The following is a 27,842-nucleotide window of genomic DNA, read 5'->3' as shown; positions in this document are numbered from 1 at the left end:
CCAAGGGCTGCGACTGCCGACCGATCCCGAGACTGTTACCGCACCTCGTCCCGGCACCCCGTCGGAAAGGAATCGACGACGCGGTTCTCTCCTGACCACCCGGCGAGAGCATCTCGGTCTGATTCATTCAGCGCCGCTGCAAGCAGCATGTTGACGAGGTTTCTTTTCCTTCGATTTCGCTTCCTTGCCTCTGAGGAAAAGGTAGCTTTGCAAAGAAAAAAACTCAGAAAAAAAAAAAAATCCAACTCAGCACTATTTTTTTTTCCCAAGGAATGTAGCATCTTCTATTATGTAGCTTGCCACGTGCTAACAACACACTCACTCTCTGCAATATCTAAGAGACTCCGGATTGACCGGAAACATCCGCCAGTCACTTCCCGTTTGTTCGTTTTCCAACACAAATCCTGCGACACTGAGCAAGCACTTCTGGTGGCCATTTTTCTTTTTCTTTTTTAATATTTTTTTTTTTCGATAGCATGTAGCCTGTGACCGGTGACATTGCCAAAGCGAGAGAGAACAGAAAAAGGTGCACTCACCTCACCATAGCATACGCTGGGCTTATCCTCGTGTTTCACCACCGACCGTGGTCTTGTACAGCCAAAGCAAGACCCAAAATATAAACTCTGTGATGCCTCACGTGAAAATTTGAGTCAGGAGAAGGTGACCCGGCGGAGCAGGAACACCGTCACGCTGGTTGATCGTCGGTCTCCCAGCCCCTTCGTCCCGCGAGGGCCAGCTCGAGGTCTGGGACGCTCTCCTCGGGTCTGGGACGCTCTCCTCGGGTCTGGGACGCTCTCCTCGGGTCTGGGACGCTCTCCTCGATACTTGAATTCCAAGTAGGAGCGGAGGGTTGGCCAGACCGGGGGCAGGACACACCTTTCTCTAACTCTTGACTTGTTGGTACGCTACAGGGGAACATCTCAACAGCATCTTCCGCTGATCTGGAATTAGGGTGACTGAGAGGTTACGAACAAAGGACTAGATGCTTTGAATTTATTATCAGGATGAGTGTTTTGGGTTTTTTGTTTGTATGTTTCGTTTGTTTGTTTTTAAAGCAGCATTTTGGTTCCCCCCCAAGGGACCAGTTCTTGTAGCAAACCCGAGAATTACGGAAGCTTTTTTTGAAGGTGCCTAATGAAATTTGCTGAAAATACTCAGGGGAGACACCACTAGAAACTCTCGTTTCTTCATAAAATATACTTAACACAATGACTGTCCTGAAGGATCAGTTTCCAAAAGAGAGAAAAAACCACCAACACACCAAAAGACGAGCAGTCTTGAGACTGGAAGAGGAAAAAAGGTTAATGGGGAGTTTTTACTGACCAGATGGCTCTGACCTTCAGTCTTTAACACAAATCAACCCACAGCACAGTTGGGATTTTTTACAATTATTTACTGGCAAAGCAGAGAATTTCACAATGCACAGAGCACAACAAAACCAACCCCTGGTTCTCCTGGCGACGCCTGGAACGATGAACCAGCTCGACCCCATTGCCACAACGGAACAAAACCAAACCTGAAGGAAAAGACTGTTGCGCTGAAGCTGTCCCCTCCACAAACCCCGAACTGGGGGGGGGGGTCAGCAAAACTCCGCTGCTCGGCAGCTGGTTTACCCCACACCGCCACGATTTTAGCGACATCGCGTCAAGGAATTTCAGCTGCCGTCGTGGACTTTGGATCTTTACCAAATCAAAATCACTGCAGACCTCTGAGAAGAGAGTCGGCTGGACGCCGCTGACCGGGGATGGAGAGGGGTCTGCTTCAAGACCCCGGCGCCCACCGCGTAAAGGATTAAATCCTCATCTGGCAGAGCGGTAAGTGCTCATTCAAGCCATACGCACCGATTTCTGAGCTCGCGCTGAATGGCGATGTACAGACTGTGGGATGCACTAACAGTCTCAAGCGGTTTGAGGAAGCCAGCGCGGTGCCCTGACTGCTGAAACGGGAATAAACAATGGTTTGAACATGACGTTCCTTCCAGAGCACGAAGCAGTTATATGAGGTCAACGGCGCCTGGATGAGGCTAAACTTTCTCTGCCCCGGCCTGCGACATTTTTGAATATACGTGAGGGAAGGCATCTTAAGAGGAAAAGCTTTCTGCTCCTTCAAGCTAACATTATTTGCTTTTGCTTTACCAACTCTATTTCAATGGAAAAATGAAAAATCTCCGTGTGATGGGACGATAACCGTGTCCATGGGGAAGTGGAATAGCAGCGTGGGCAGAGCAGGGAGCTCTGCAGGTATTTTCTGCTCACTGGTGCAGAGACACCATCCCACCCCCTTCCCCTTCCAGCACAGAGCTCCCTGGCTGTACGTTTCTCCAGCGAGTTGCGGAGCTTTACTGCTCCCCCTCTCCACGAGCAACACAACGCTTTTCTCGAGATAGCGAACAGAAGCGGGTGACGAGCAGCAGGAACACCGGGACAGCGGGGCGCACACCCACAGCAGCAGATGCCTGAGGTCCAGCAAAAAGCTCACTGGTTCTGTGCCGGCTGAAAAACCTTCCCTTGCTCCAGAAAATCCAGAGAAAAGAACTATCTTCTGGAAGGCACACCTGGGTACTCCAGGGATCGTGGAAAACCCAAATACTTTGGTTTATTTTTTGTCATTGGTTGGCTGAGGACGCATCGGAGGGTAACAGCACAGCTAACGTCAGAACAAACCGCCCCAGTCCTTTCTCAGCGGCGTATTCCCGTTTGCTGCAACGCGATGGGTTCATGGGAACGATTCCTCCTGCTCACTGAGAGCCCGGCGAGGTGGAGCCACCGTGCCAGTGACTTCAAGTGATTGTCACTCACTAGACAAACTGAAATCCATCAAAACCTTAACTTCTTCACTTTCAGCACTACACGTCCAGTTCCGCCCCCCCAGGGAGCTGGTACTCACGTCTCCGGGGAAGCATCTGGGTCAGGACCCAGATTACACTTGTGTGGAAAAACCAAAACGAGAGAAGAGACCGAATTGTGCCACGTTTACCTTGCGACATCAGCTCCTTCTCATTGCTGCATGCGGGAGACCGTGCCAGATGTTTTCCCTACTCAAACAAGAAGAACAAAAAAGCCAAGACACCCAGTTGCTTTCTACACACGACACACCAGAAAAACCACAAGCTTCTGGACTCCAGGTTGTTTTCTGGGGGAATGTTTTATTGCAAAGGGCATTTTTTTTTTAAAATGTACTATATGATTTACAAAAGGTGGCTGCACTGACTAGGTATTATGCTTTAGATTATTTCCTCCCTTTCCTCCACCTTCCATCAGGAAAGGAATTCAAACCATTCGACTTTCCAGATATTTTCCCCTAGACAGAATAATTAATGTTAAACTGAATCAGCTTTGCAGCCCGTTTTATACCCAGCACTCCCAGCAGTGAGCGAGCAGCACCCACCTGAGACACACAAGACCTTACTACAGCGCAGCCGACAGCAGATGCTGGTGTCACAATCAAGGCACCCGACTTGAGTAACAGAGATGGATTTTGCCAAAATAGCCTTGAAATGATACTTAAACATCCCCTAAACTCTACTAAAGTGTCTCGGCCATGCAGCAAAGCACAGAAAGCACTGCATGATTTCGTGCCCAGGCCTACGTTATCCCTGGGCTTTCTACAAGCCTGGAATGGGCTTTTATTTGCCAAAGTTGAGTGACTGAAAATTTTCTCGGGCACCAGAAGGTGGGCCAGGCTTCTGGGCTCAATCAGAAATTAGCGCCTGTTTCATCAACGTCGTAGCATGCTGAAAGCGTGGGGAGAGGATGCTTAGACGTAGTTTTCCTGACATCAAGCGAGATACAGAACCAATTACCTGGCCAGCAATCAGAAAACTAAACCTATTAAGTGGCTTTGGAAAATGCCACAGGGCAACTGAGACGGTGGGAAGTATTCCCTCCACGGCCACCTTTTCCAGCTCTTAAAACCTTTTCCCCAGAAGCAGTTAGAGATGTAGCTCTCAATTGTAAATACGAGACCAGAAATCCCTACAGGAGTGAGATCAGGATTCCTTCTGCTGATAGGGAATAACTTCTGTTCACCGTCTCACGCGACTGCTCTAGCAGCGATGAGACTTACAGTCAAGGCTGTATTTGTACGTGTTTGCACGCATCGGTGCACGAGAGGAGTTAACACATTTAAATACCTTTGCTTGTTTAAAGGGGGCTTGCAAATACTCAGCAGCAGTAAGTAGAGTTTAAGGGTCTTTACTGATACAAGACCATTTATAAGAACAGCACCGGTGATGTTTTTTCAGGCATAAAGAGTCCACCTTCTATTTTCTTCCAGTTGACTCAGACACTTCTTCCCAGATTGATGTGAAACGCTCGGACAATGCACATCTGTAAACTTCCTTAAGGGTGTGCATTTGGTTACCGATTTGGAAAATAACTGCATTTTAAAGGTCAAGGAACAGTGTTTAGGCACCGTTCTTCCTGGTGGCTGAATTCAAAGTCCCAATGTGTTTTGCATCACAGATGGAAAAAGATATTAAGACCTCTCTCGGCTTTCCTTTGGGTTTTCATGCCTCCAGACAGATCTGTAAAATTACCTTCAGTAAAAGCAAGGTTTGCATCCCGTGACGTGCCAAAGGCACGACAGCCTGCTCCAACGTTTCTCTAGCAAAGCTGTTTCAACTGGAAGTCTTCCCTCTACTTCACATTCACAAGCATAGAAAACACCCCAACCCTTGGCTGATTGTTAGAGGTGCAAGAGTCAGGCTTATGAGCTAAAAAGGTTGAAAGGCTGCAGAAGAGACTTACTATGGAAAAAGAAGCGCCTGCAGTAAGCCTGGTTGGAATTGGGGGGGTAAAGATGTGCTCTGTGTAATGCAGCTGAAGGTACACAAAACAGACTCAGTGCCCAGATGTGACAATAACACTCACCTTAACTGAGCTGGTCCGTATTTGGGGAAGATTTAGGTTTTAAAAGTAGACTTGGAAAAATGTACAGTAAAGGGCCTAAGTGTTTGTCTTGCTGTCTGAATAACCGCCACACTGTTTAGCCCCGATCATCTGCCTCGGGCACAGACACAGAACGGAGCACAGCAGCATCTAGGAGCCCAGGAGAAAGCAGCCTGGGTTAGCGGCTGCCACCAAGAGCTGGTGTGACCACTGTGCCTGTCTGGAGCTCTGATTATTGGTATACCTCATTCTTTTTTTCCGCCCCTGCTCCTTTTTCTCTTTTTTTAAGAACCAGAGCTTAGTGCACTCTATCACGTTCAGGTTATTTTTTGTTGTAACTGTGCAATGAAGAGCAATTACACGGGGTGTGCATTTACCACCTGCTCCCACGCTGGCTCCTGCCGGCCCAACCTCTGCTTCGCTTAGCACTTGCACTATTGATTGCTGAGCTAAAGGGCAAGGGAAGCATCCCTCTGGAGGGAGGGATGACTCTGCTGGGCAGTAGGTACCCCCCATCTCTCCTGTTAAAAAGCATGCAGATAAAGAGCACTCCGAAGGCTGCCCCTTAGCCCGACGCAGGCGGGTGTTTGCAATCCTGCTCCCCTAACAGTCCTCCCCTCCCCGGAAGGGCTGGCGAGGAGGCGAGCATCTCGGATGTGACAAACCAAGGACAGCGCTGCTGCTCGTGCAGGGCACGGAACCCCGCTAAAGCTTTTGCCTGCGACATGGATGGAGAGAGGGAGCCTCAGAAGTAGGCAGAAAGGGTGTCTGTCCCTCCCATGGGAGGACGGGCATTGGACATTGATCCAATTTCCTAACAGGATTGCTGTCTGTATGTATAGATCCCAGTACTTGCTTTAAAAAAAAAAAAAAAAAAAAAAAAAAAAAAAGAGGGAACTTTGCCCTAACACTTGTAGTGAGAACCGTGAAGCAATGCTTGATGTCAGAGGCCTCTGGCCGAAGCAGCACCCCCTCCTTGTACCCACCTGGCCAGGGACCCTGGCAGCGGATGCCTCTTGAATGTTAGCACTTTGAAGTTGGTGGCCTTGTTTTCTTAAAAGGGCTTGATCTTTTCATGCAGTTAAAACTAAATAATCTTCCCCATCATGTTGTCCTACTCCCCACCTCAAAATTAAGCGATGAACAAGATATCTGGACCATTTAAGATATTGTCCAGGACTCAAGAATCTGTCATTAATCTCAGAAGTTTATACCTCAAATATAAAAACATATACATCTGTCTTAGTAACAACACTTGGTAAAGTAGCAGCTCCAAGTTTGAATTGTCCTCCAATTTGATTACTAATGACATCGGGAAAAAAACCAAAACTAAATCCACATAAACGCACAGAGAAAAGCACCAGTGAATTTAAGAAACACCCGAACGGAAGCATTCATCCTATCAAAAAATTCAGAAGTTGTATTCCCAAACAAGACATGAGGGATTTTCCCTATACCCTACAAATCTTTAAACACAGTCTATGCCTTTTAAACTGCATTAACCCCCCAAAAAGTACGAGGGGGCAGAATACTAACATGCACTGGCAAAGAAAATTTTCCTAAAAGGGTCCAAGACTGTTAAAGGTAGGAGGCAGTGAGAGATGCCCCCAGAACAACTCAGCCAGCCAGCTGTTTCTAACTATAGCTTTTCTCCGCCTGGTAGCTGCTTCAGAAGGCTGAGTATCTTGACAGGGGTGCATCATTCGAAAGTGATACAACCATGCAAGGACACAGAAATCTCTGCTACTTCACATTTTCCATCCTTAAGTCCCCAACAAGTTGCACTGAAAAGAATTACCTAAACCAAGAGAGTCCCCTTAGATTGGGAAATTCTCAGAACTCCATTAGCCACGAGTTAACTGCTACTACAAGCTTCGCCTTTGATCCCTAATGAAAAAGGTAGCAGGCACCTCACCATTTGAGTGGTGCACGTCAACTGTATGTCTTTGTGCGCATCCGTTACCTAAGGGGAAGAGGAGAGTTGGGTGCGGAACTCGTACAGGACTGACACACTCACCCTGGGTAGCTTGGTGCTTTTGGAAGCCAGGATGTAATCGCATTAGTGAGCAGATTCGGCTGCCTTCGCTAGCCCACTCTTATTTTGTGATAAACTTTGCTTTGATGACAGATTCATTAAGTTTAACAACTCCACCTTAAAATAAATGCCGCAGAGGGGTGAACGAAGGGGTCCCTTAAGCCCCAGTTCCAGGTTCAAGACAAGGGGATGGGCTTGTGATGGTTACTTGAGAAAGGTAATAGGTTTAAAAAAGCAAATGGCAATTTTATACCTGTGTTATGTAATGTTTTTTATGTGTGTGGTCTTTCTTAATGTAAAACTCTTGTATTTTTGTGGTTTATATGCAGCAGGACTGATGGCTGTGAGGGTGCACGCTATTTTGTAAAATATTCTTAGCCAGTTTTCCCAAGGAGGAAAAAACTGAAGTATTCACATTTTCATTGGCTTGTACCTGCATGTACAGTATTGGGGCAGCAAGTGAAGATGATTAAAGCCAGCTTGAAAACTTTCTTCTGTGCTTGAGTTGAGCTTCTCAAAGCATCCAGCCCAAAACCACGTGTGTTAAACCAACCCTCCCCTTAAGTGATATGCTGGGGAGGAGGGGAAGAGGAAGCATCCCTCTTTTTCTCAAAAGAGTAGGTTTTGACTTGAGGAAAGAAATACCATAATTAATATGCAAGCAGAGTACCATCATCTCAAGGCTCACACAATTAGCTGAGCTCTCTCCCCTGCAGCTGCACACAGCCACCCACGAGCCTATGGAAAACTGGCCTTCATATCTGTTCTTCAGGCAACTCCTAAACCTCCCCCCCAGCCTTTCATATTCTGTTACCACTTTTTGTAAAAGCTTAACATTTACTTTTTGAATAGGCCTTGGTCAGGTTTTGTTGACCATTAGTGTAAAGCCGCAGTCCTAATAAATTTAAGTTCTCCCTGCAGCTGCAGGAATGCTGCGTTTACCCACACCCCTAAGCCGTGAGTCTCTCTTGTATATAAAAGTGTCAACTGACCCGATTCTGCCTCTGCCGAGCCTGGTTCTTCGCATGCCGATAGTCCTCAGCTTTCAGGCAAACGCTATTCTCGCCTGACATTTGGGACACAGCCCTGCTACAAAGCAGATGGAGTTAGTTTGATTTGGATGAAAGGCTCCAAATCCCCACACACCTGAAGTGAACAACTCACACCCGTGACAGTGTTTAACACAATCTGTTATGCTGTTTAAAAACACGATAAGTCAGTTGAGGTTTCACTGCAATATTTTATTTGGGAATTTATATATACACAGGATAAAGTAGACCACAGAAGTCTGACTTCTTGCTCACGCTGATGAGTTTAAGCAGTTGTGTTCTACTGAAGATGAGAAAAGAAATCTGACCCACCTACTTTTTATGCCTAGATTAAAATGTCAAAAGCTAGCCAGGAAAGGGTACCAGAATTACACAGGAACAAAAAAAATATGAAAAAAGTATAAATTAGGATGTCATAGTAATTTTAAAAGTGTAAGAAAACTTGCAGTGGGCTCTCAGCCCTTGATAAGTTAACTCTCGGTTAGATTGTTAAAAGTTAAATACATCAATACCACATATTAGACAGAAAAGCCACTCTGAAGTGCAAGTTTCACATTCCAAACAGCTTGCCCCCACACTGCGCGAGAATCCTGCTTGCTCACGGGGGGAGGGAGAGGGGTCTTCAAAATGACTTTGGTTCCAATGAGGGTTGGCGAGCCAAGCACAGCGAGGCCTCAGCTCCGGAGAACTCCACTCAAGGGAAGAGGTAGCAAGGCTTGCTTGCCCCTGGGCTTGGGTTAAAATCCAGTTCCTCAGCACCAAACAAGGTTTCCGCCCCTCTGCTAAACAAAACCCCTACTAATACTAGAGCGTAAGTGAAAAGGCCTGGCATTACAGGCAGAATTAAGTACAGATTTCCCAAGTTCCTCAGTCACACCTCTGCTAAGATACCCAGCAGGACATTTAAGTGCTACCCAGAAGCATTAGTGGAGGTTTGTGCAAGGAGGGGGTCCACCCCAGAAGTGTGCATTGACTGTGCTAAATACAGGGGAGCTCATGTTCTGGTCACTGAGGTTTCACCGTGTCTGACAGTGAAAAGGCAGAGATGGGTCTCAGTTATGGAAAGAGGTTCAGGCTGGGCAGCCAGCCAGAAAGAAAAAACCCTGAATGTCTCATGGAGCAGTTTAAGAACAGAACAGAAGGCAAAAATGGTCACAACGCAAGGGATCATTTCCACATCTGAGTGCTGAGGGACTGATTGCTTCCCTGGGCACCTCCTCCACCCATTGACTGTCCATAGCCCATCATGCCATTAGCTCCATAGAAGTTCATCCCAGCCATCTGCTGGGTCATCTGCAAAGGGGAGAGGAAAGAAGTCAAAGCTATGTCAAGGAGACTGCCAGCCCACAGCAGTCGAAGGTAAAACACTTTAGCTCCCCAACATACTACAGGCTTAAGCAAGTTATTCTGAAGAGTTATGGTGAACGGAAGTCACTGGCTTCGCAGGTGTATGCCCATCTAGCAAGCCGAGGAAGTTTTCATTTTAGCTGATGTTGCACTGATTTTTGTTCTCTACCAAGCACCGAGACCTCCAAACAAGTTACTCCTTCGTGATCCCCTAGTTTGCCTGCAGTACAGCAGACCTCACCCATCCCCAGGAGCCAGGCTATAAAAGCACTGAAGTCTTCAGGTACCAGGCTAGATTTAATTGCATGTGCCTCCCCTGCCCTCCACCCACCTTTGGGTCAGCAGAAGATCACACCTCACCTGAGCAATGTTCCACTGAAGCTGCTGTGCTGGCTGCACACCATAGACAGGTTGGGGAACTGCTGCCATGCCAGCTACGTAGCCAGCTTGCTGCGCAGCCATCATCCCGTTGGGGACACCAATGACAGCTGCCTGCACGTTACCCACATATCCAGCTGGTATGGCCATGGGAGTCACCATCCCTGCAGCTCCAGGCTGGGCCATCATCCCCACCGATGGTGCCATCATGCCTCCCATCAGGTTGCTGGAGGGGGCTACTCCTGGAAAGCTGGTGTATGCTGCTGCAGGGTATGCCATCTGAGCTGGGGCCATGAACATTGCTCCTAGAAAAAGGCAGAGAAGTGGTGAAGGGAAGAACTGCTGCATTTGTCGCCAGGGGGTGAAATGCCGACCTTCAAATCAGAGACTATCGAAACATTCACTGGGCCATGACATCCAGACTAAGCTGCTCATTATGCTACTCACCAGTTCTCAAGAAGGACCACCTACATCCCCACATCTTTGCTCATCGGCTGTCAGGACATCCCACCCACTCTGAATTAGCGTACTGCCATTCAACAGCTCTATTCTGAGATCCGTTACCTTGCGCAGGCAGCTGAGGTGTTTGAGAGCCGTACAAGGAGAGGATAGAGTCTTTAGAGAGCTGCTTCTTCCCCACTTCCTCCCCTTTGCTTCCTGGCTCAGGGAAGAGATTCAGGTTTTCGGGAACAGAACCGGCACTTCCAGATGTTGGCATAGAGCCAGTGACCTGAGACAGAGACAGCACCAGTGCAGCAGCTGCATTCAGCACCAGGGGAAGACACAGCACCTCATTCAAGCATCTAACCAGGCTGCGTCAAGCACTGACATTCCCTACTTACCTTCCTGGAGTCAGAGTTTGATCCCACCGACGCGAAAAGATCAAGATCCTTCTCTAAGCTGCTAGGCCTGCCGTTTGTAACGGTGGTTGTCACAGGAGCATCTGGGAAGAGACAAAGCTGTGTGAACATCCATCACAGATGGCCTCAGGCTGAGGGGCAGCCTCCTCGCCAATTAAGCAGTTCGCACATATGCCACTCAACCCAGTGACCTGACCTGTAACCTACTTTAGCCAACGCATATTGCCAGCTCTTTGCTTGTCCTTCTGGAAGGAACTGGCTGTGGACCAAGGAAGTGCACTGCACCATATCTGTCCTATTAACCTCAGAGCAGCCAGGAGCCACATGGTGTCTGGAGACTACTATAGCTGTTCTGTCATACTATAGGCACAACTGCTGCACCAGCATAAAGGAAAATGTAAGGAAAACTGTTTCCGCTGCAGTGCTGAGCACTGTGCTTGAGTTGCACTGGAGCAGCTTAAGCAAAACACTCTATATTCCTATCAGCTACTGTTCACCTGACATGGAAAATAAGTACTAAAAGCTCAAATTCACAGCATCAAAGATGGTGTACGGGGTCACTCTAACAAGTGCAATAAGGCCAGAAAGGCTCTTACCGAGTCCTAGCAAGTCCATTACTGGTTCAGTAGATTTAGGAGAACTTTTTCTAGACTGTTGTGTTTCTTCTTTCTTTTGAGGCTGGGGAAAAAAAAAAACCACCAGAAGTCTTGTTCAAGTTTTGGGTTTACTGATACATTAGAGGCTTTAATAAGAGATTAACCCATACAATCCTTTTTCCAGTGGGTGTAAGTGCTTCCAAAGTGAACAGAATTTCAGAGTATTACCTAGTTGTTTTATGGTCCCATTATGTTGGAACCCATCACCAAATTTAAGCATGCTCTAAACTAGGAAAAAAACTCAAGCCACTCAAGCTGGAAAGCAAAGCAGGAGTAGCAAGATTCCAATCTGCTCTGCAATGCAAGGCAGAACACATCTGCTTAGTATCTGGTTGAGCAGTGGAAAACAAGCTACTACCACCAGTGTGACTCAATGCATCCACTGCTATGACTGAGGCCAGAAAAAATGCTTCCATATCTAGCTGGATTACATCTGTTCTGCTTGAGAGAAATTTTTACAATTGATCCATGACCATGCCCTTTGGTCTTACCATTTTCACCTTCTCAAAGATGATAGGTTCCAGTTTTCTTTCTGATACTGGCTCATTACTCTTTTTCCATTTGTCATCCTTTTCTTTCTGTAAGGAAAAACACCAATATGAGGGTCAAAACTCATGTCACCACACCAAAAGAAAGTTCGTACAGAGCTTTACATGATGCTGTTACTAATCTAAAAAGCCTCAAAGATACAGCTGAAGATCTATATTTGATGCTAGTCCTGCTTTGAGCAAAGAGCTGGACAAGATGGCCTTCAAAGGTCCCCTCCAATTTAAATTCTTTCTACAGAATAATTGAATGCAATCAGCATTGGAGAAGAGATTAGTCACTAATACAGGAAACATTTAAACTGTATTTTCATAGAGTCACTGCTTACTCATAAGACAGACATACACTTATGTCTTAACATGTATTTAAGCTTCTGTAGAAATGATTAGAAACTAACCCTAAATGCATTGATGTCAATACTTCGGTCCATGTATTTCTTCTTTTCATATTTATCCCGAATGAAGCTCTCCACAGCTCTGCAAGCAGCTTGTTAAAGACAAATGATTCAAGAATAGAAGACTTACGTAGTATTATTTGACATGTGGATACAAGGTACAGGCTGTAACTAAACTAATGACTGTTTAAAGAGCATTTCCAGCAGTAACTTTCTTAAAATAATTTAGTGTTGGATCCAACTACTTTAGCTACTTAATTTTTGCCCTTGGGTTATTCCAAGCATGACGGTGCTATAAAAGGTACATTAAATCAGGGCTTAAATTCCCAGTATATTTTCTTCACTGATGCATATTCACTTCAACCATCACTTAAGAGCATACATGTCACTAGCACAAATCACAGTGATCAGAGAAATGGATCTGTGCGTACAAAAGCACCTCAGCCACCAGCTTAAGATGAAAACGATGGCGGAGAGGTGCTCCTGTGTTTCTTTAGGTTCACATCACTATTCCCCTGTTGCACTGGGCATCTAGAAACCCTCCTACAGGGTAAAAGTTACAGCTTTATTTTTCAGAAGCGTTAAACATTTTTATCCATCTCCACTGAGAGTTTTAAATGCTCAGCACTTAAAAGTCAACCCTCCTATTTGCCACAGACCCTAAAGTGCATCTCATACAATAGCTTCGGGTTGTAAAATCCGTGTTCCAGTTCTCCACCCTTCTAGCTCAGAAGCAATCCTTTCAGTTCTTTTCAGCTTCCTTCTGTAAGCAAGCAGCCTGCGGGTGAAGCAATGCTTGGAGGGTGCCTAGCTAAGAACTACTTCTCACAGCTGATGCCCAGGTACATGAAGCTAAGCCTCCTACGCAAGGAGTGCAGCTACTAAGCGACAAGATAAAAAGACTCCATGTTTCCTCAGCAGCAAAGGAAGAAAGGATGCTGGTCTGTTTGAGGTCGTCTGAAGTTCTCTGGCAGGTAGGCTTCATAAAGACGATTTGCTTTTCCATTTCCCATCTCTTGCATGCACTGCAATTCAAAAGAATTCTTGAACCATTTGTTTCACAGACATTAAAGCTCTTACACATACCAGCATGCCAGGCGACCAAGCAAGGGTCTATCTGGGCTAACTAGAAGGCCCATGTAGGCTTCTGAGGTCTGTTCGGTACCTGAAAGCCACTCTTCAGGCTTTTGGTGCAAGCCTACTAGCTGGGAATCCCTGATGCAGTTGCTATGATCCCCCTCATACAATTAGCCAATCCTAAATACCACAACACAATATTTATTCAAAGACAAAATAAATATCACATTAGCAACCCAATGTCACTCTGAAAGTCCAGGATTTGTCTTTGGAAAACCTCAACAAGAGGAGGTAGGCAGCAGCTCCAGCCCCAGACAACAGTGGCCTTCGGCCATGTTACAGAAATTTGCAGTGTTTGTTTTTACCTGATGTTTGCTGAAATCATGACATTTTCCCTCCCAATCTAACCTAGCTTGCTATCTTCTTCCTGCTTCACTTCCCACATCTCTGGCCTAGTCAGACTTTATTTCCACACTTAAGACCCACCAACAGAACACCACCATGCACGTTTCACTCACATTACCTGTATCTGCTCTTGTGTCCACTGGTCGAGATTGACAGATTTTACCCTGGATATATGAACTCCTAGGTTCCTGTGGATCCCAGCACAACGAATACAGATGAATACACCGATATTCCAGGATGCCCATCGTGGCCCTGTGAAGAGACACAAGCGTTTCACACCATCAAGTCAACCTGTAGTTGCCTTGAGCAACTAAGAAACTGTACCAAGTGAACTGGGACTGAGGCGTTTACATTTTCATCCAGATTAGAAATTGGAATTAGACATCAGCAGGCTGTTTAAAGGTTGTCTCCCAATCATTATACTTAGAGCTAGCATTTTATTGTCTCCCTCTTCCATTTCGAGAGCTCTACGCAAGACAAAACTCTAAGAGGAGGAGGGAAGAAAATAGGCATTCAAACCACCCAAGACAATACAAAACCCTAATTTCATCTTGCCTAAACTGATGTTAACAGTCATGTCAATGTAAGTCTGTGTCCCTGCTTTAGCAATGGAGAATCTCTCTCAGATCACCTTATTGCAGTGGAATCAGCTCCAGAATATTCATTACTGCTCTAAGAAAAGCAGCATAAAATACTCAGCATTTGACATACAGACTGCATCATCAAATCTTCTGTTAGTCTTATGCAGGAAGCTCCAGCTGAGTACGGGGAGCAGCACAGGCACTGGCCACCAAAACCCTCGAGCTGGGGGCAGAACCCCAGGCTGCAATCCTGGCACAGGGCTCATGAACAGTTCACTCTGCAGTTTCTACCACTCTAATCAGATTCACAGTTCGCATGCGGCTTTCAGACAGGCAGGAGAGCTCCAAGGTATAGAAGGAAGATCATGCTGGGGGGCAGGAAAAACCAGTAAGGGAGAGATTAACAAGCTTAGTTTCACTCACTGCAAACAGTTCTCTGAAGGAAACCTGGCAATGCATTACACAGCAGAGGTCCACAGGCAGTCCCACCACTTGCCGCCCCCCCTCCCAGCGAGGGCCACCAGACCCTGGCCATGAAACCCTCCATCCTGCTGAAGGAAGACCAGCTTCAGAAGTAGTCTACAGTGCAAGACAAGCAGGTTTTAAAACTAAATCATCTGGCTAGAGCTGCTAGCCAGCTGCACAGTTAACACAGCCAACTCCCACCACGGCTTGGGTGTCACTGTCCACTGGTAACTGGCCAAACAGCCACAGCAAAGCCACATCCTGAATAAGGGATCTGATAGCCTCCAATAAACTGTACCAGCCCTTTTTATAGGGATTACAGGCATTACTGCAGATGAAGAGTTATTCTGTCTTTTCTTGCCACAGTTAAAATAGCAAGCCTCAAAGCTAATGAGACTGAGGTGGGAGGGGGAAGAGGGGGAAAGTGTAATTTCAAAGCCCTAAAAAAGCAGCACTGTATTTGACTCTCCTGGATATGCTAGATGGCTGTTAACAGTTTAATTCCTATTTACTGGGAAAGTATAGAGACTCCTGAGTGATTTGGTGCTGCTAATGCCATCAGTGGCTCATGGTCCCTTCCAGGGCAAAGGCATGCAACCTCTAATCTCTAGCACCTATTCCAGCTAATTTATGTTATGACTTTTAAAAATTCTTTATTAAGTCTTCTGACCTGGCCCGCCTTTGCTTTCTGCTTTTTCACTAGAAGAGTGGCCCTTGAGAATGATACTAATTTAATGAAGCTAATCAAAGTCACTTCCCAGCTCAGCAGCGGCTCTTGGTGAATACCTTAGTAGAAGCATACTGTTGCCTACACTTCACTTCCTTTATTATACCTACCAAAATGTAGGACTGAATGCATCAAAGCAGAGACCCATGCTTTTAGCAGCACCTAAGTATGCCAGTCACAAAGTAAGGCATGGGAATAAAAGCCTTGTTCAGTGTTACGCCTGTTGCACACCACGGTGAAGGCAGGAACTCTGATCCTTCATTTGTTTTATTTGCGGAGTTCTCTCCCAGATACACCCCGAAAGCTATAACATGAGACTGCTGGCAGGATTAAGCCTGAGATTCAAGGTTAGATTTAAACTCTAGATATATTTAGCCTTTATAGGAGTAAAAGGATTAACAGTCAGCTAGATACTACATCAGGGCTGTAGTAATCAGCTCACTGGTTCATCACATGTGCTAGCTCAAGCCACTGCAGCCTCCTACCCTGTGATGCCACACAGGAGAATGACTCAGTGGTACAGGCTGTTATACCCATCCTGCTTTAGTGTCACTTCATTTATGATGCAGGATCTGAAACAGCAAGGGCTGAGCACAGGAGTAACAGCTGGCCATTACTGCAACTCTAGATCCCAGCTCTGGAAGAGTCCAGTACTGAAGCAGCTTCATTATGCCAGTGAATATTTAAAAAAACCCCAAACCAACATAGACTTTCAAAAATCCTCCTAGCATTAGCATTTCATTAGGTGACAAACATATTATACAACCAAGGATAGTTCACTGATGCTTATTCCAGCTGGGCATCCTTGTGGTGCCAATAAGTGCCATAAGAAAGGCTTCAGATCTACAGACTGGAAGAAATGCCAGAAGTTTGGGGATGTGGGATTGGTTTTGTCCGGAGCCAGGAGGAAGATGGTGATCCCAGAAGCTCAGTCTGCACTCCGATATGGTGGCCACTCCAGACCCACACAAGCAGGGTATTTGGACAGTTCTCCAAAATCCTGCCTGAAGTCTGCAGCCAGCTCTGCAGTTCTGCAAGGCACGTGAATTTGAACTCTAGATCTAAGCAACCCATGCTTTTGGATATAACTAGTAATTTATTTAGCCTAGTTACACAGCCCTGTATTCTATCAACAGAGTGATAAAAAAAGGAACAAGATACAGCTACACTCCTCGAAAGTGGAAAAGTACTTTAAGATAAGCAGCTGCACAAGAGAACCACTTGCCTCGACAGCAGCGAAGGGTTGATAGTGCAAGGCTCAATACAACGGAGGAAGAGTTAGTTATTGCTTGAATAATCAGTGTGGAGCAGAATGGGAGCCTGTCAGCAGAGGTGAGGCAAATGAAGTTTGTCCAGCTGAATCAACCTCCAAATAACTTCATGCTCATTAAAATTACCATTTGGGTAGTGAGGAACATTACAGGGTTTCTTTTGCTAAAAGCAAGACAGCCCATCCTGACCAGGCTGTCACCAAGGGAGCAATGGGCCAAAGCCCAGACATCCCAGTTCAGCTGGGTCAGATGCAACATGCAGAGGCACCAGCCCAAAACACACAGTCATACAGACCCTCAGCTTTGCTAGTATCTAATGTCCCCAACCATTAAGCTAAACCAACATTTTTACCATTTCATTTCTTATAAAGCACTTAAGTTTTGTGGGCAATGGGGGAAGGGGTTTGATGCAAATGTAAACAAGCCTCCCACTTCCCTTTTTTGAGGCCACGATGAAGGAGCTCGCGCTAGAAATCACACGAGGAAGAGCCCAGTAAAGATCTGGCTGGGGAGAATTTTCTACAGTCATTTCCCCACAGTTTCACATGCTGTTTTCAAGGTGACTGACTTGCAGAAAGCCCCAGGTGGTATTTACAGACACAAGTTTGGTCACACATCGCAGCAGCTAACTTCCCAAAAACTAAACCGAGCTGAAGACTGTACAGAAGCTACAGTGACTGAGCACTGACAGAAGGTGCAAAATGCCTTAGTAGAAGTTAAGGGCACAATTTTTCAGAGAAAAATGTTTTTATACCAGCAAGTCACTTTAGAGTACACCACAGCAACGTTTATCAGCATTGCTAGAGCTGCCACAGAGCCCTATCTTCCCTCACAGCCTTTGTGCACACCCCGACACCACTAATTGCTTGCACGAGGGCACGGCACACCACAGGGAGCACTTCACCCTCTGGGTTCAGTCAATCATGGAAACTTATGTGCAAAAGGTTTTAGGACAAAGCTAAGTGAAACATTTAGCTTGTTAAATCACTAGAAAGAAATATGAAAGAAATTGCTCCTCGCATGAATACTCTTGCTAACGTTACAAAAATAGTTCCCCCGAGGCTGGCGTCCTCGCAGCCACCAGATGGCTTTAGAGCTTAAGGCCTAAATGAAAACTCACTTCCCATATGCAAAACTGGGAGTTTGCTGCAATGACAACCAGTCTCAGACATGCAAGCCTGATGCTGCAGTCACTTTTGTTTCAGTATTATGGCTAATTTTAACACCCATGGTAAGCAAGTTACTTGGCATTAACCCAAGCTGAGCATAGCTTGTTCTGTTCTGATTAAGTATCTTGGGCCCCTGTACATCGCCTTGGGTATGTGCACAAATCCTTTCTGGAGAATGCCAGTCATCTGCAGGTGAACATGAGCTTAAAGAAAATGACAAGTTTTGAGTAAGAATCAAAACAGATTTAAGAGCCCAGCTATACACTCAGCTCTGACATATTATTATGGCTAGATCAGAGCACTTGAGAATATATTCCTAGTCTGGCAGTGGCTGCATGAAGATCATGAGCTTAAAAGCACCTATTGCTCGGTCAGTTTTCATTTTAGAAAGCTGCATTGAATACTTGAGTGTATTCCTAACCGAGGATGCACCACCATCCAGTAGAGACCAGAAAGCTATGTGCGAGAAACTCAAGTTGCCCAGGCAGTGCTTCCATGAGACAGTTTCACAGCCTGTTTTATATCCCAGCCTGTCAAAATAAACACTGCATACCAAGCTGGTCATACCAGCCTAAGTTAGCATCTAAGCTGGAATCATTATTGCCTACAAGGACTGCCTGAATGATCTGCCCTTAGTGAAAAGGCTCCCAATTCCCTTTAAAACCCCAGCACAGCCTGGCTAGTCCACTTCATGCCATGTCTTAGCCACTTGCTGAAAGTTCGCACCCTTGAGCCTTTTTAATGAAGGAATCCCAAGGGGATTCACTCCTCACCCTTTGTTCAGGCATTAGATTTTGGCTCAAGCTACTCAAGCAAGTTTCTCTGCTAATAACCCTCCAGAAGGCATTTAAAAATAAAACAGAAGTTGGCTGCAAAGCCACTGCTCTTTTGAGAAGGGGGGTGTGTGTGTCATGAAAAAATAGATGCTTTCAGAGGCAGGAAGGAGAGAACATCGCTATTCAAAGCCTAATGAAATATTCTTAGTGCAAACAATCATTTGCCTCGCAGGCTCCCTGCCTGCAAGCACTCCAGCAAAAGCCCAGCTGTAAGAGGGAGATGTGCCTGCTCAGCCCATTGATCCCAGCTAACACTGCTACATGTGTTGGACAACAGCACCGCACAACCATCCCCTCTCAGCACTCACGGGGGAAGTGGATGTGGGAAATTCTCCTTGGAGTGGGATAATCCCTGCAAGATGACATTCACATCCTCTCATACAAGCCTTCTCCAGTACTTGGAAATTTCTCATCGAGTCAAAGTTGAAAAGCCCTACTTTTTGCAGAGCCAAATGAGGAAATAGCCAAGTATCCAAGAGCTTCCTTTGACTTGTGGTTTCCTTATTCTGGAAAGAGATTGCTTAATGACTTACTGAAATTCATTCCACCCATAGAAAAGCTATGACAAAGACTGTCTTACAAAACAACTTCCTCTGCTCTTTACTGTAGATGTCCGTTCTGCAGTCAAGTGTTCAGATTAGTTTGGGGAAACAAGGTAAACTTTGCTAGGGAGTAAAAAGTACAGCTAAACTCAGCTTCAGGATCTCCAAATTACGCTATTTAGTTCTTAATGCAGGCTAGTTACTGGCATGCACATGCATCCTGATAGAGGAATCTGAGATTTGTGAAGCACTAATACTTGCACGTACCTCAGATTTAGTCCCAGACTAAGCTATTTGTGTAGTTTTCAGGAAGCCATTGGAAACCAGTGAGACACGGATGCTAAAGCCAAAAATCTCCATAGCAAGGGAGTTCGATAAAGACATATGCCTAGCTAAGTACTTTAGTGGTTCAAAAACTCAACTTTATGCCATCCTTTGAAAGAGGAAAGGGTTGTTTTTGGGGGTTCTGTCTTTTTTTTTAGTAGAAAATTGCAGCAGTAATTATAGGCTTTAACCACTCTTTGCAGGAAAAAGGAAGAGCCAGAGGCATCTATGGGGGTTGAGAATGTTGCTTCCAACAACAGCTTGGAGCTTTGCCTTAAAAATCTTCTTTGCTGTATTAGCAGCAACCAGTACACTCTCTCCTTTTCCCAACCATGTGTTTTACAGGTACCTTACTGGCCAAGTCAGACCAAGCTGGCTGGTGCTGGCTCCGTTTCCTCAGAAACAGGCTTTGAATCTTCTACAGTTTACCAGAAACATGTAACATCTGAGTGCCTGGTGGCCTTGAAGGCAGCTACACAGCAGCATTTGATCTAACTCTGAGTAGCGGTAAGCTTGCAGGAACAGTCTTCAATGCAGGTTTATCACTGTTACCATCTTGTTCTTTGAAGAAGTGCTGTGATGATACAAATGCAGATGGAGCAAGGTGGAGGAAATTAAAATAGATGCTGTGAACAGCAGGGTGGGTCCTTCCTGCTGTTTAAGAAAGTGATGTTTATTGCTTCAGTAAATACACTGCAACAGTGACAATTTCAAGGAGATACTATAATAAGAATCCCTGTGAGAGGACTGGTTAACATTACCAATACTGATGACTACAATGCCTAAAAATATATAAAAACATCAGCCAAGTTCCATGAGCCATGTAATTCCTGTGGAGGTCAGCATAGTAAGAGTCCCAACCTAGAGATGGTCACTATCGGAAATCAAGATTTCATAGCATTCCAGAGACTAGCTAACAGATGTTCAAGCACTAGGTTTTAGCCAAAACTACACACAAGTCAGTCCTAGAAGTTGCTAGGGTAAAGGCAGCAGATTAAGGCCTGAATTTCCATGAAACACAAAAAAACCCACTTAGGTAACAGGTAAACACCATCTCTGTGCCCAAATGCACATATAAACAGAGCAGCAGGATGGAAACTCACACTATCACTACTATTTTACACCATCAAAATTCAATTTTGAATTTCTCCACCGTCTAATCCCTTATAAGACATCTGCTCATGCAGCTTTAATTCTTCACTGCATTTTAAAAATATTTAGACCCTATCTTCCAATCTCATTTGAGTCATGGAGATATGTAGAAGTCTAAGTCCTTAAAATAGCTCCTAACAGAGGAAGGAATCTCAGCTCCTGGGCCACTTCTTGCTTGATTGAGAATCTCTTCAATATCTAGAGCTAAACATGAACTATTTCTCACTATCAAATTTACCAAGAATTCATAAGGAAAGGGCAAAAGCCAGCCAGTAAGGAATAGCACATTTTGCCAAAAAGAGGTAAGCAGTTTACCAAGGTACTGAAGGTCTGATTGTAGTACAGGTAAATCCAGCTTCAGTCAGAAGAGGCTTTGCTCCAAGACAGTTTCTCTTAAAAGCTCAAACTTTTCTTGTCCTAGATTTCCTGGGACACATGAAGTAATCACTATTCTGGATCAACCGGAAGGAGACCAAAGCTATTCTTGATTCTCTAGCTGGTTTTGATAACCTACTTGCATTTTGAAAAATGAATTACCTTCAAATTGCAGAGGCATTTTCTGAAGAGGCTGGCACACAAGCTCCTGAGCCTGTTTGATACCTTATGTAATTCATCTGGCAGTTACTATAGGAACAAACTTTACTAAAGTTGCAGCTATGCTCTAAGAATCACATGGCATTTTTGGACCCTTAATTTACACCCTGTGCTATACAGCCACTCACCACACAGGCTCTCCATTTCACAGGCAGCTCAATATAGCTGGTACAGAAGAACAACGGTTTTAAAGCTGACATGGTTTGCCGAGATGCCCTCTGCTTGGAGGATTATCTTTGTTATCTGTTTCTGGAAGATGTAGAGACATGCATCCGTGTATGTGACTCAGAGCTCTGCGTATCTTTTCTTAAAGGCTATCTTCCCACAACTCTCCAAGCACAAACCAATTCCAGAATAAGTCCCTACTGGAAAGGCTGATGCTTTTTTCCTCATTTTGTGGCTTGAATGGGAAGTTACAACTTACTTCAAGCAGGTATATGTAGGGTCAGGCTCACAGCCAGGCAGGGCTCTGTTCCCTCCCAGCCAGTCTTACACCATGGCAGCACTGCTCAGACTTCTCAGATGAAGATCACTAAGGGATAAAGCCAATCTCATGGACAAAGTTAATTCCTGAATATTTACCCTCACTTGAAATTAATCCTGCCTTATGCACAAGACTACTCCTTTCAGACCTGACTTTAGAACAGTTCAAAAGCAGAAGAGAAAATGTAGCACTCATTAAGGTAACTGCAGAACATTGTGACTGCAGCTAAGAATTAAAATGAGTACACAGGCACATATGCATCCCCTCTGGCAAGCTTCCATTACATAAGACTGAGCTTTCTCCTAATACAACATTTTCTAAGGCAAGCTGAGAAGCTTTAGTCTTACCGCTTTGCTTTTTGAAACCCACTGCAGGCAAACAGTATGCATCACTACCCACTGCTCAATTTTCCCATAATGATCATTTCTTCATCATATGCAGTTGTTCTAGGCAGCTATTTAAAAAGCTACTCTTCATATTGCTTTTACTGAAAAGGAAATTCAGCTGCAATTCAATAGTCTGCTGATGGAGGGGTTGAGTCACAACAGATTTTGGTTGAACATTAGCAACATGTTTTATATTAATACTAGTTTGGCTGGACTAAACCAACTGTAATAAGCTAACTCCCCCATTTCACTGGAAGTCATCTTTAACTGCATCTACTCTAGCCCTAGGCTTTTTACCTTGCTCCCCATCCAATATTTAACCACCTCTTAACAGGTGGTTCTACCCCTCTTTCAGAAAAGACTGCTTGAAGAATTAGATCTGGGTTTGTGTTGTGTTCAGCAGCAAATAGTTTCCCATCTAACCACTAAAGTTAGAAAAATGGGTTGATTTTGGTACAGAACCCACAGTTCTCACAAGACACAAGGGATGGAGGGAAGAGTCAGACAAACCAGGAGCAGCACAGGGCAACCTCAACTGATGGACAGATACAGCAGTCCTTGCTGGTGCTCCCTGGGGAGGAACCTGCCGTTCCGACGTCAACGAAACTGGATCCAAGGAGCCTGTTGGATAGATAGGACTGGAAGAGCAGAGGGGAAGAGTTTGGGAGAAGGAGAGAATCAAATAGAATTAGCTGTATATCACACAAGTTCAGCATAGAGCTTTAGTCAGAAATGCAGAGGAGAATCCAGTTAATGTGTTACTCAACACAAGACATTTTCCATTTACTGGAAGGCATCTGAACACTCAGGGCAAGTCCAGCTTGCACAGATTACACCACATCCCTCCATCTGCATTGCAATTTCAGCCTCCAGACTCATTCTGACATTCAGCAGCGTATCTTCTGACGGATACTCAATACAGTCAGACTGCTTGACAGTCACTCTCGCACACACGGAACCACAACAGCAACACAACTGCTCTCAGAAGGCCCTTGGCCACGCAACACACACTGGTAGAAGAGATCCCACTCTCACTCATCATGAGCTTGTTTCTCTTATAAGGTGTTTTGTTCGAGTGATTCACACAGCAAAGGCCTTCAAAGAGAGCACCGCAGCCATGCTGGGCAGTCCGGAGGGGAGAGCTCCTCACTGCAGGTGGTGCAGTGCTGCTAGAACTCCACATGGGATCATTGCTTTTAATCACTACTATTAGTATTGTGACAGCATTCGGAGCTGCATGTGAAAACCAAAGACAGACAACCTTTGATAGCACTTGGAGGGGGAAATCAGCTGTTCTGTTTGTGCCTAACACAGCTAGATCACATCCTGAAAGGCTGCCACTGAGCTCCCGAGTCCCATTTCATTCAAGTAATGAAGACAACGCTCACATGTTTTCACTCCTAAGCTCCACTGCCAGAAAGCAGTTTAGCAACATGCTGCTTTGGCACAGGATGTACTACTTACTACCCGTCCACTCGCTTTTGATCAGGTCACCCAGTTTACCCACAGCTACTTTGGACAGAAAGTTTGCAATGCAAAGAGGAAGCAGCAGGCGAGAGATCTCGCACAACTTCCTCCAAAACAAGAGCCTCTAACCACTGCAGTGTTTGTTGTTGTAGAAGCAAAATCCACCCCAAGCTTGCTTTCCCAGTTTCCTTGTCCTTTTTTTCCCCTCCAACAAATTAGACCCAGCACATCAGTAGCTGTCTAGGGAAGACAAAGGGAAGCCATCAGGCTCACACTTCTGTGGTTCTTTCAGGCTCATCTGCATAGGTCTTACAGAACAGTTGTGCAGAGAAAGCACATGAAGCCACCACAGTATCCAACAGCTTGTCAGAAGAAAAGCCTTGGGAAGAGTAATGTGCCCCACAGAAGTTACTTAAATCCCAGACATATGAGGGAAGGAGAGTATATTGGAGAAACTAGTTTTCCCTCCTCACACTTAAAAATGCAAGTTGGACTAGGAATCACTTGTACTCACTGCCTAATGGAAAGCAAGTAGCAACACCACCAACACAGAAAGATTGCTTCTCTACGCAATCACTTTGAGGGGGACAGGAGAGATGGACGCTACCCAACTGTTTGCTGACATGGCACAGCAAACAAGAGCATGTTTGCTACACTGGTCACGAGCATCAGAGCTGATGTTCCTGAAAACTAGACTTTTACCCTAACACTGAGAATTTCTGTAAAGCATGAAATCAAGTGGGTACATCCTAGCACTGCAGCTCACGCTAACAGGTACTGTAATCTCATTTAGTTCTGTATATAGAAGTGGAAAAAATACAGTAACGAAACCCAGCAAGAGTTAGGTCATTGGGAACAGGCATAATGGAAGTGTGGGTGGCATCTGAACAGTCTCTGCCTGTGTGTCATGCTAGCTTTGAAATGCTCCGATCAAGCAGCAAACCACTACAAAATTCAGTAACTTCAGCATAAAAACAGATGGTCAAACCCCAGTGTTTTATTGTAAAACTGTCTTGATAGGTGCTGTCTGAGCTGCCAGGTTCTTACTCTGCCTTCAACTTTGTTGAAACTCCTGCAAAAATCCTCATGATCTTGAGCATGAGCTGACAAAGGAGGGAGCTGCGATAAGAAACATCGCCTGCCACCACCAACCAGCGGTTGGTGACCAGATTTCAGCCCTGACCTTGGCAAACTACTATTCACAGAACTGTACACAAGTGCATTCTTCATGTATCTCAACTAGCACAGCCAGACTTGCAAGTGGGGAAAACAGAGCAACAATCAGCGGTACAGAAAAGCAGCTATTCTTTCAGGTAGTGCTGGAAACATTGAGGGAAGCCATCTGGAGCTAGCAAATATCACATGGCCTCTCATTAGTGCAGACTTACACAGAGTTTTAGTTATTAAAAAGCCATCTATCAAATAAAATGTGTTCTTTACTCTGCGTAAGTACACCTGGGGCTCATTTCCATACGCAAAGCAGTTACTTTCGGCAGCCATAAGAACTATCAGGCCTGCCTGACCGTTGCTGCAGACCAGTACCTCACTGGGAGAGCGCCACATCAAGCCCCAGTAACCAAAATGCTGCCTGATACGATGCTTTGACTGGCACTGACTACCCATCAGATACCTGGCTGGAGAGCTTACTGCATGTACACCTCCTGTGGCCACAAATTCCATGCGCTGCCCTCAAGAATGAGATCTCACACCTCCGTGAATGTCATTAGTGGATAATTACTTTGCCAGATAACTCAGTACAACAGAAGCCTGCTCTCTGTGATTGATGCAACCTACCCATCTTACCAGACACAAGCAGCTTCCAGCTTTAGTGGCAATGCTGAACCGACACTTGGATTTTATATCTAATCAACTGGAATACTGCACTTCTAGGCTGTACTATGAACAGGAGAAGCTATATAATCACATCAAAACAAGTAACCTGGAACTGTTATGAGAATTTGTTTCCATATTGTGTACACTACTGTCTCATGCCTCAAACAACAAGATAAGGCAGCTATTTTTGCCCTTGGCACTGGCATTAGGAGCCAAGAGATAGGTGATTTGTAAGTGAGAGGCACATTCTGCTCTCTGCCACCACCACCACGTTCAACCTATGTGGTCAACCAAAGCCAGGTGTGAAACATCTCAAAATACACCATCTCCAAAATAAGACAGGTTGTTACAATGAAGTTACTCTATTTTGGGTTTGTTTGTTGTTTGGTGGTTTGTTGTTTTGTTTTTTTTTTTTTAAAGCAGGGCTCAAAGCAAATCTTAATAACACCATTTTCACATTTTTCAGCAGTGCTCACTGCAGTTTTTAGAGGTCATAGTGAGGTGAGTAAGTCTCCCACTTACAGATGGGCATAGAGAGACAGCCCCTGCTCTGACTTCATTTACTGCAGCTATTGGGAAATAAGCCTCAAGTTCAGATCTCCAAATCATTATAACAGCTCATTAAAACAGGATTTTAGATAGGCACAGGCATAACCTTAACTCTTGTGCTACAGGAAAGCAAAGCATTTCACAGTAGAAAGCTACAGAAAGGCATTTGCATCACCATGGAACAAGTAACAGTTTTATTCACTTGTTTTGTCTTCCAGAATTCAGACATTTACGTCTGACTTCCTCTCTACCCCACTCAGCTCCTTTCTAAGAAATGTAAGGATCACAACATGCCCCGAAATCAGTATTAAGTCAAAAAGGAAGCACAGGACAAAATATAAAATTCCTTCAGCGGTACTCATTTCCAGGGCTAGGTTAGAATTCCTTCCTTCCCTTACACACCGCACTTCCACGCACTGCTCCTATCCGAGTCGCTGGAGACGATCCCACTCCGTCCCGGCTGATTTACAGGACGCGACTCCTCAGCGGGAATGCCCTCCAGAATTCCGCAACACCAGCTTTCCAGGTTCCTCTTAACGCAGGACTCCTCCGAAGAGCAGTCCCCACGGGCGATGAAGGGTTTTCCCACTGACATTTGCGGCCAAGCCCCAGGCAGGGAGCCGAGGGGTTTCCACAGCCAGAGCTCGGGCGGTTTTCGGCACAACCCACCGCCCGGATGAGCGGGGGGAGAGGCACCAGGAGCCGTTCCCCTGCCAGGGGCACCGCCACCAACACGGTGATTTAACCTCCGCCGAAGCCAAACCCGGGGGCGTTTCACGCCCCAAGCGCTGCTCAACCGGGGGGAAACCAGGCCCCGTGCTACGGCCCCGCAACCGCCCGGCCCCCGCCGCGGCAGCCTCAGGCAGCACCGCTGCCCCTGCCCGCAGCCGGCACCTTCCCTGCCCGCTCACGGCGGGGCGGGGGGGCTGTGCACCGCAAGCCCCCGGGCACGGAGCCGCCACCCCCCCAAGGCCCAGCCGGGCCTGCCCTCCCGGAGCAGGCGGCCCCCGGGGAACGGGGACACCGGAGGGCCCCGGCAGCCCACCGCCCCGGCAGCAAGCGGCTCTGTGTACGTGTGCGTGTGCGGAGCGCCCCGCCACACGCCGAGAGGCTGACAACCGCGCCGGCCCGGGCCCACCGACCCCACCAGGCCCCGCCACCCCCTCAGCCGGCACGGCCCGCGGGGAGGCCACCGGTACCTTTGGCCTGGCAGTCGGCGCAGAACTTGTTCTCCTCCTCCACCAGCAGGCTGGCCAGCACCGCCTGGTACCGGTCCACATCGCGGACCGACTTGCCCGTCATGGCGCGGCCGGCGCAGCCCGCCCGCGGGTCACAGCGCCGCCGTCCCGGGCAACCGCCACTTCCTGCTTCCGGCCGGCGGCGGCGGGGGGCGGGGCCAATGAGGGGGAGGAGCCAATAGGTAGCAGCGCGCGCGCTTTAACGCCTTCCCCCCCACCCCGCTCCCGCCGCTCCCTCTCGCCGTTGATTCGCTCCGGCGCGGTCAGCGCCCGCGGGAGCCAATCGGCGGAGGCGGGGCGGTGGCGGGGGAAGCATGAATGGGCAGGGTCACGTGACGGGCTGAGCTGGGGGGCGGGATGGGGGGGGCTGGGGGATGGAGCGGGGTGCTGGGGTGCCGGGGGCTGGCTGGGGGGGTGTTGGGGTGCAGGGGGCTGGCTGGGGGATGGAGGGGGTTGCTGGGGTGCAGGGGGCTGGCTGGGGGGGTGTTGGGGTGCAGGGGGCTGGCTGGGGGATGGAGGGGGGTGCTGGGGTGCAGGGGGCTGGCTGGGGGGGTGTTGGGGTGCAGGGGGCTGGCTGGGGGATGGAGG

At 46.6% G+C, this 27,842-nt stretch overlaps 1 protein-coding gene and 1 long non-coding RNA gene across 2 annotated transcripts; both read right to left on the bottom strand.

Moving 5' to 3' along the window:
- Nucleotides 1-824: 824 nt before the first annotated feature.
- Nucleotides 825-8,044, bottom strand: LOC142604847 (uncharacterized). The gene is made up of 3 exons (XR_012838688.1): nt 7,917-8,044; nt 6,805-6,852; nt 825-941 (listed from the first exon to the last, which is right to left on the bottom strand). It is a non-coding gene; the product is annotated as an uncharacterized LOC142604847 (long non-coding RNA).
- Nucleotides 8,045-8,144: 100 nt separating this feature from the next.
- On the bottom strand, nt 8,145-27,401 carry SMAP2 (small ArfGAP2). Its single transcript, XM_075774109.1, has 10 exons — nt 27,216-27,401; nt 13,755-13,888; nt 13,094-13,179; nt 12,158-12,236; nt 11,706-11,792; nt 11,155-11,236; nt 10,541-10,641; nt 10,263-10,428; nt 9,681-10,003; nt 8,145-9,266 (listed from the first exon to the last, which is right to left on the bottom strand). Exons 1-10 carry the CDS (start codon nt 27,316-27,318, stop codon nt 9,141-9,143), a joined length of 1,287 nt encoding a protein of 428 aa, XP_075630224.1. The 5' UTR covers nt 27,319-27,401; the 3' UTR covers nt 8,145-9,140.
- Nucleotides 27,402-27,842: the final 441 nt, after the last annotated feature.

This window comes from Balearica regulorum, chromosome 22 (genome assembly GCF_011004875.1).
Source record: "Balearica regulorum gibbericeps isolate bBalReg1 chromosome 22, bBalReg1.pri, whole genome shotgun sequence".
NCBI lineage: Eukaryota > Metazoa > Chordata > Aves > Gruiformes > Gruidae > Balearica > Balearica regulorum.
Note: the sequence above shows the minus strand (reverse complement) of the source record. Positions and strands in the feature narration are given on the sequence as shown.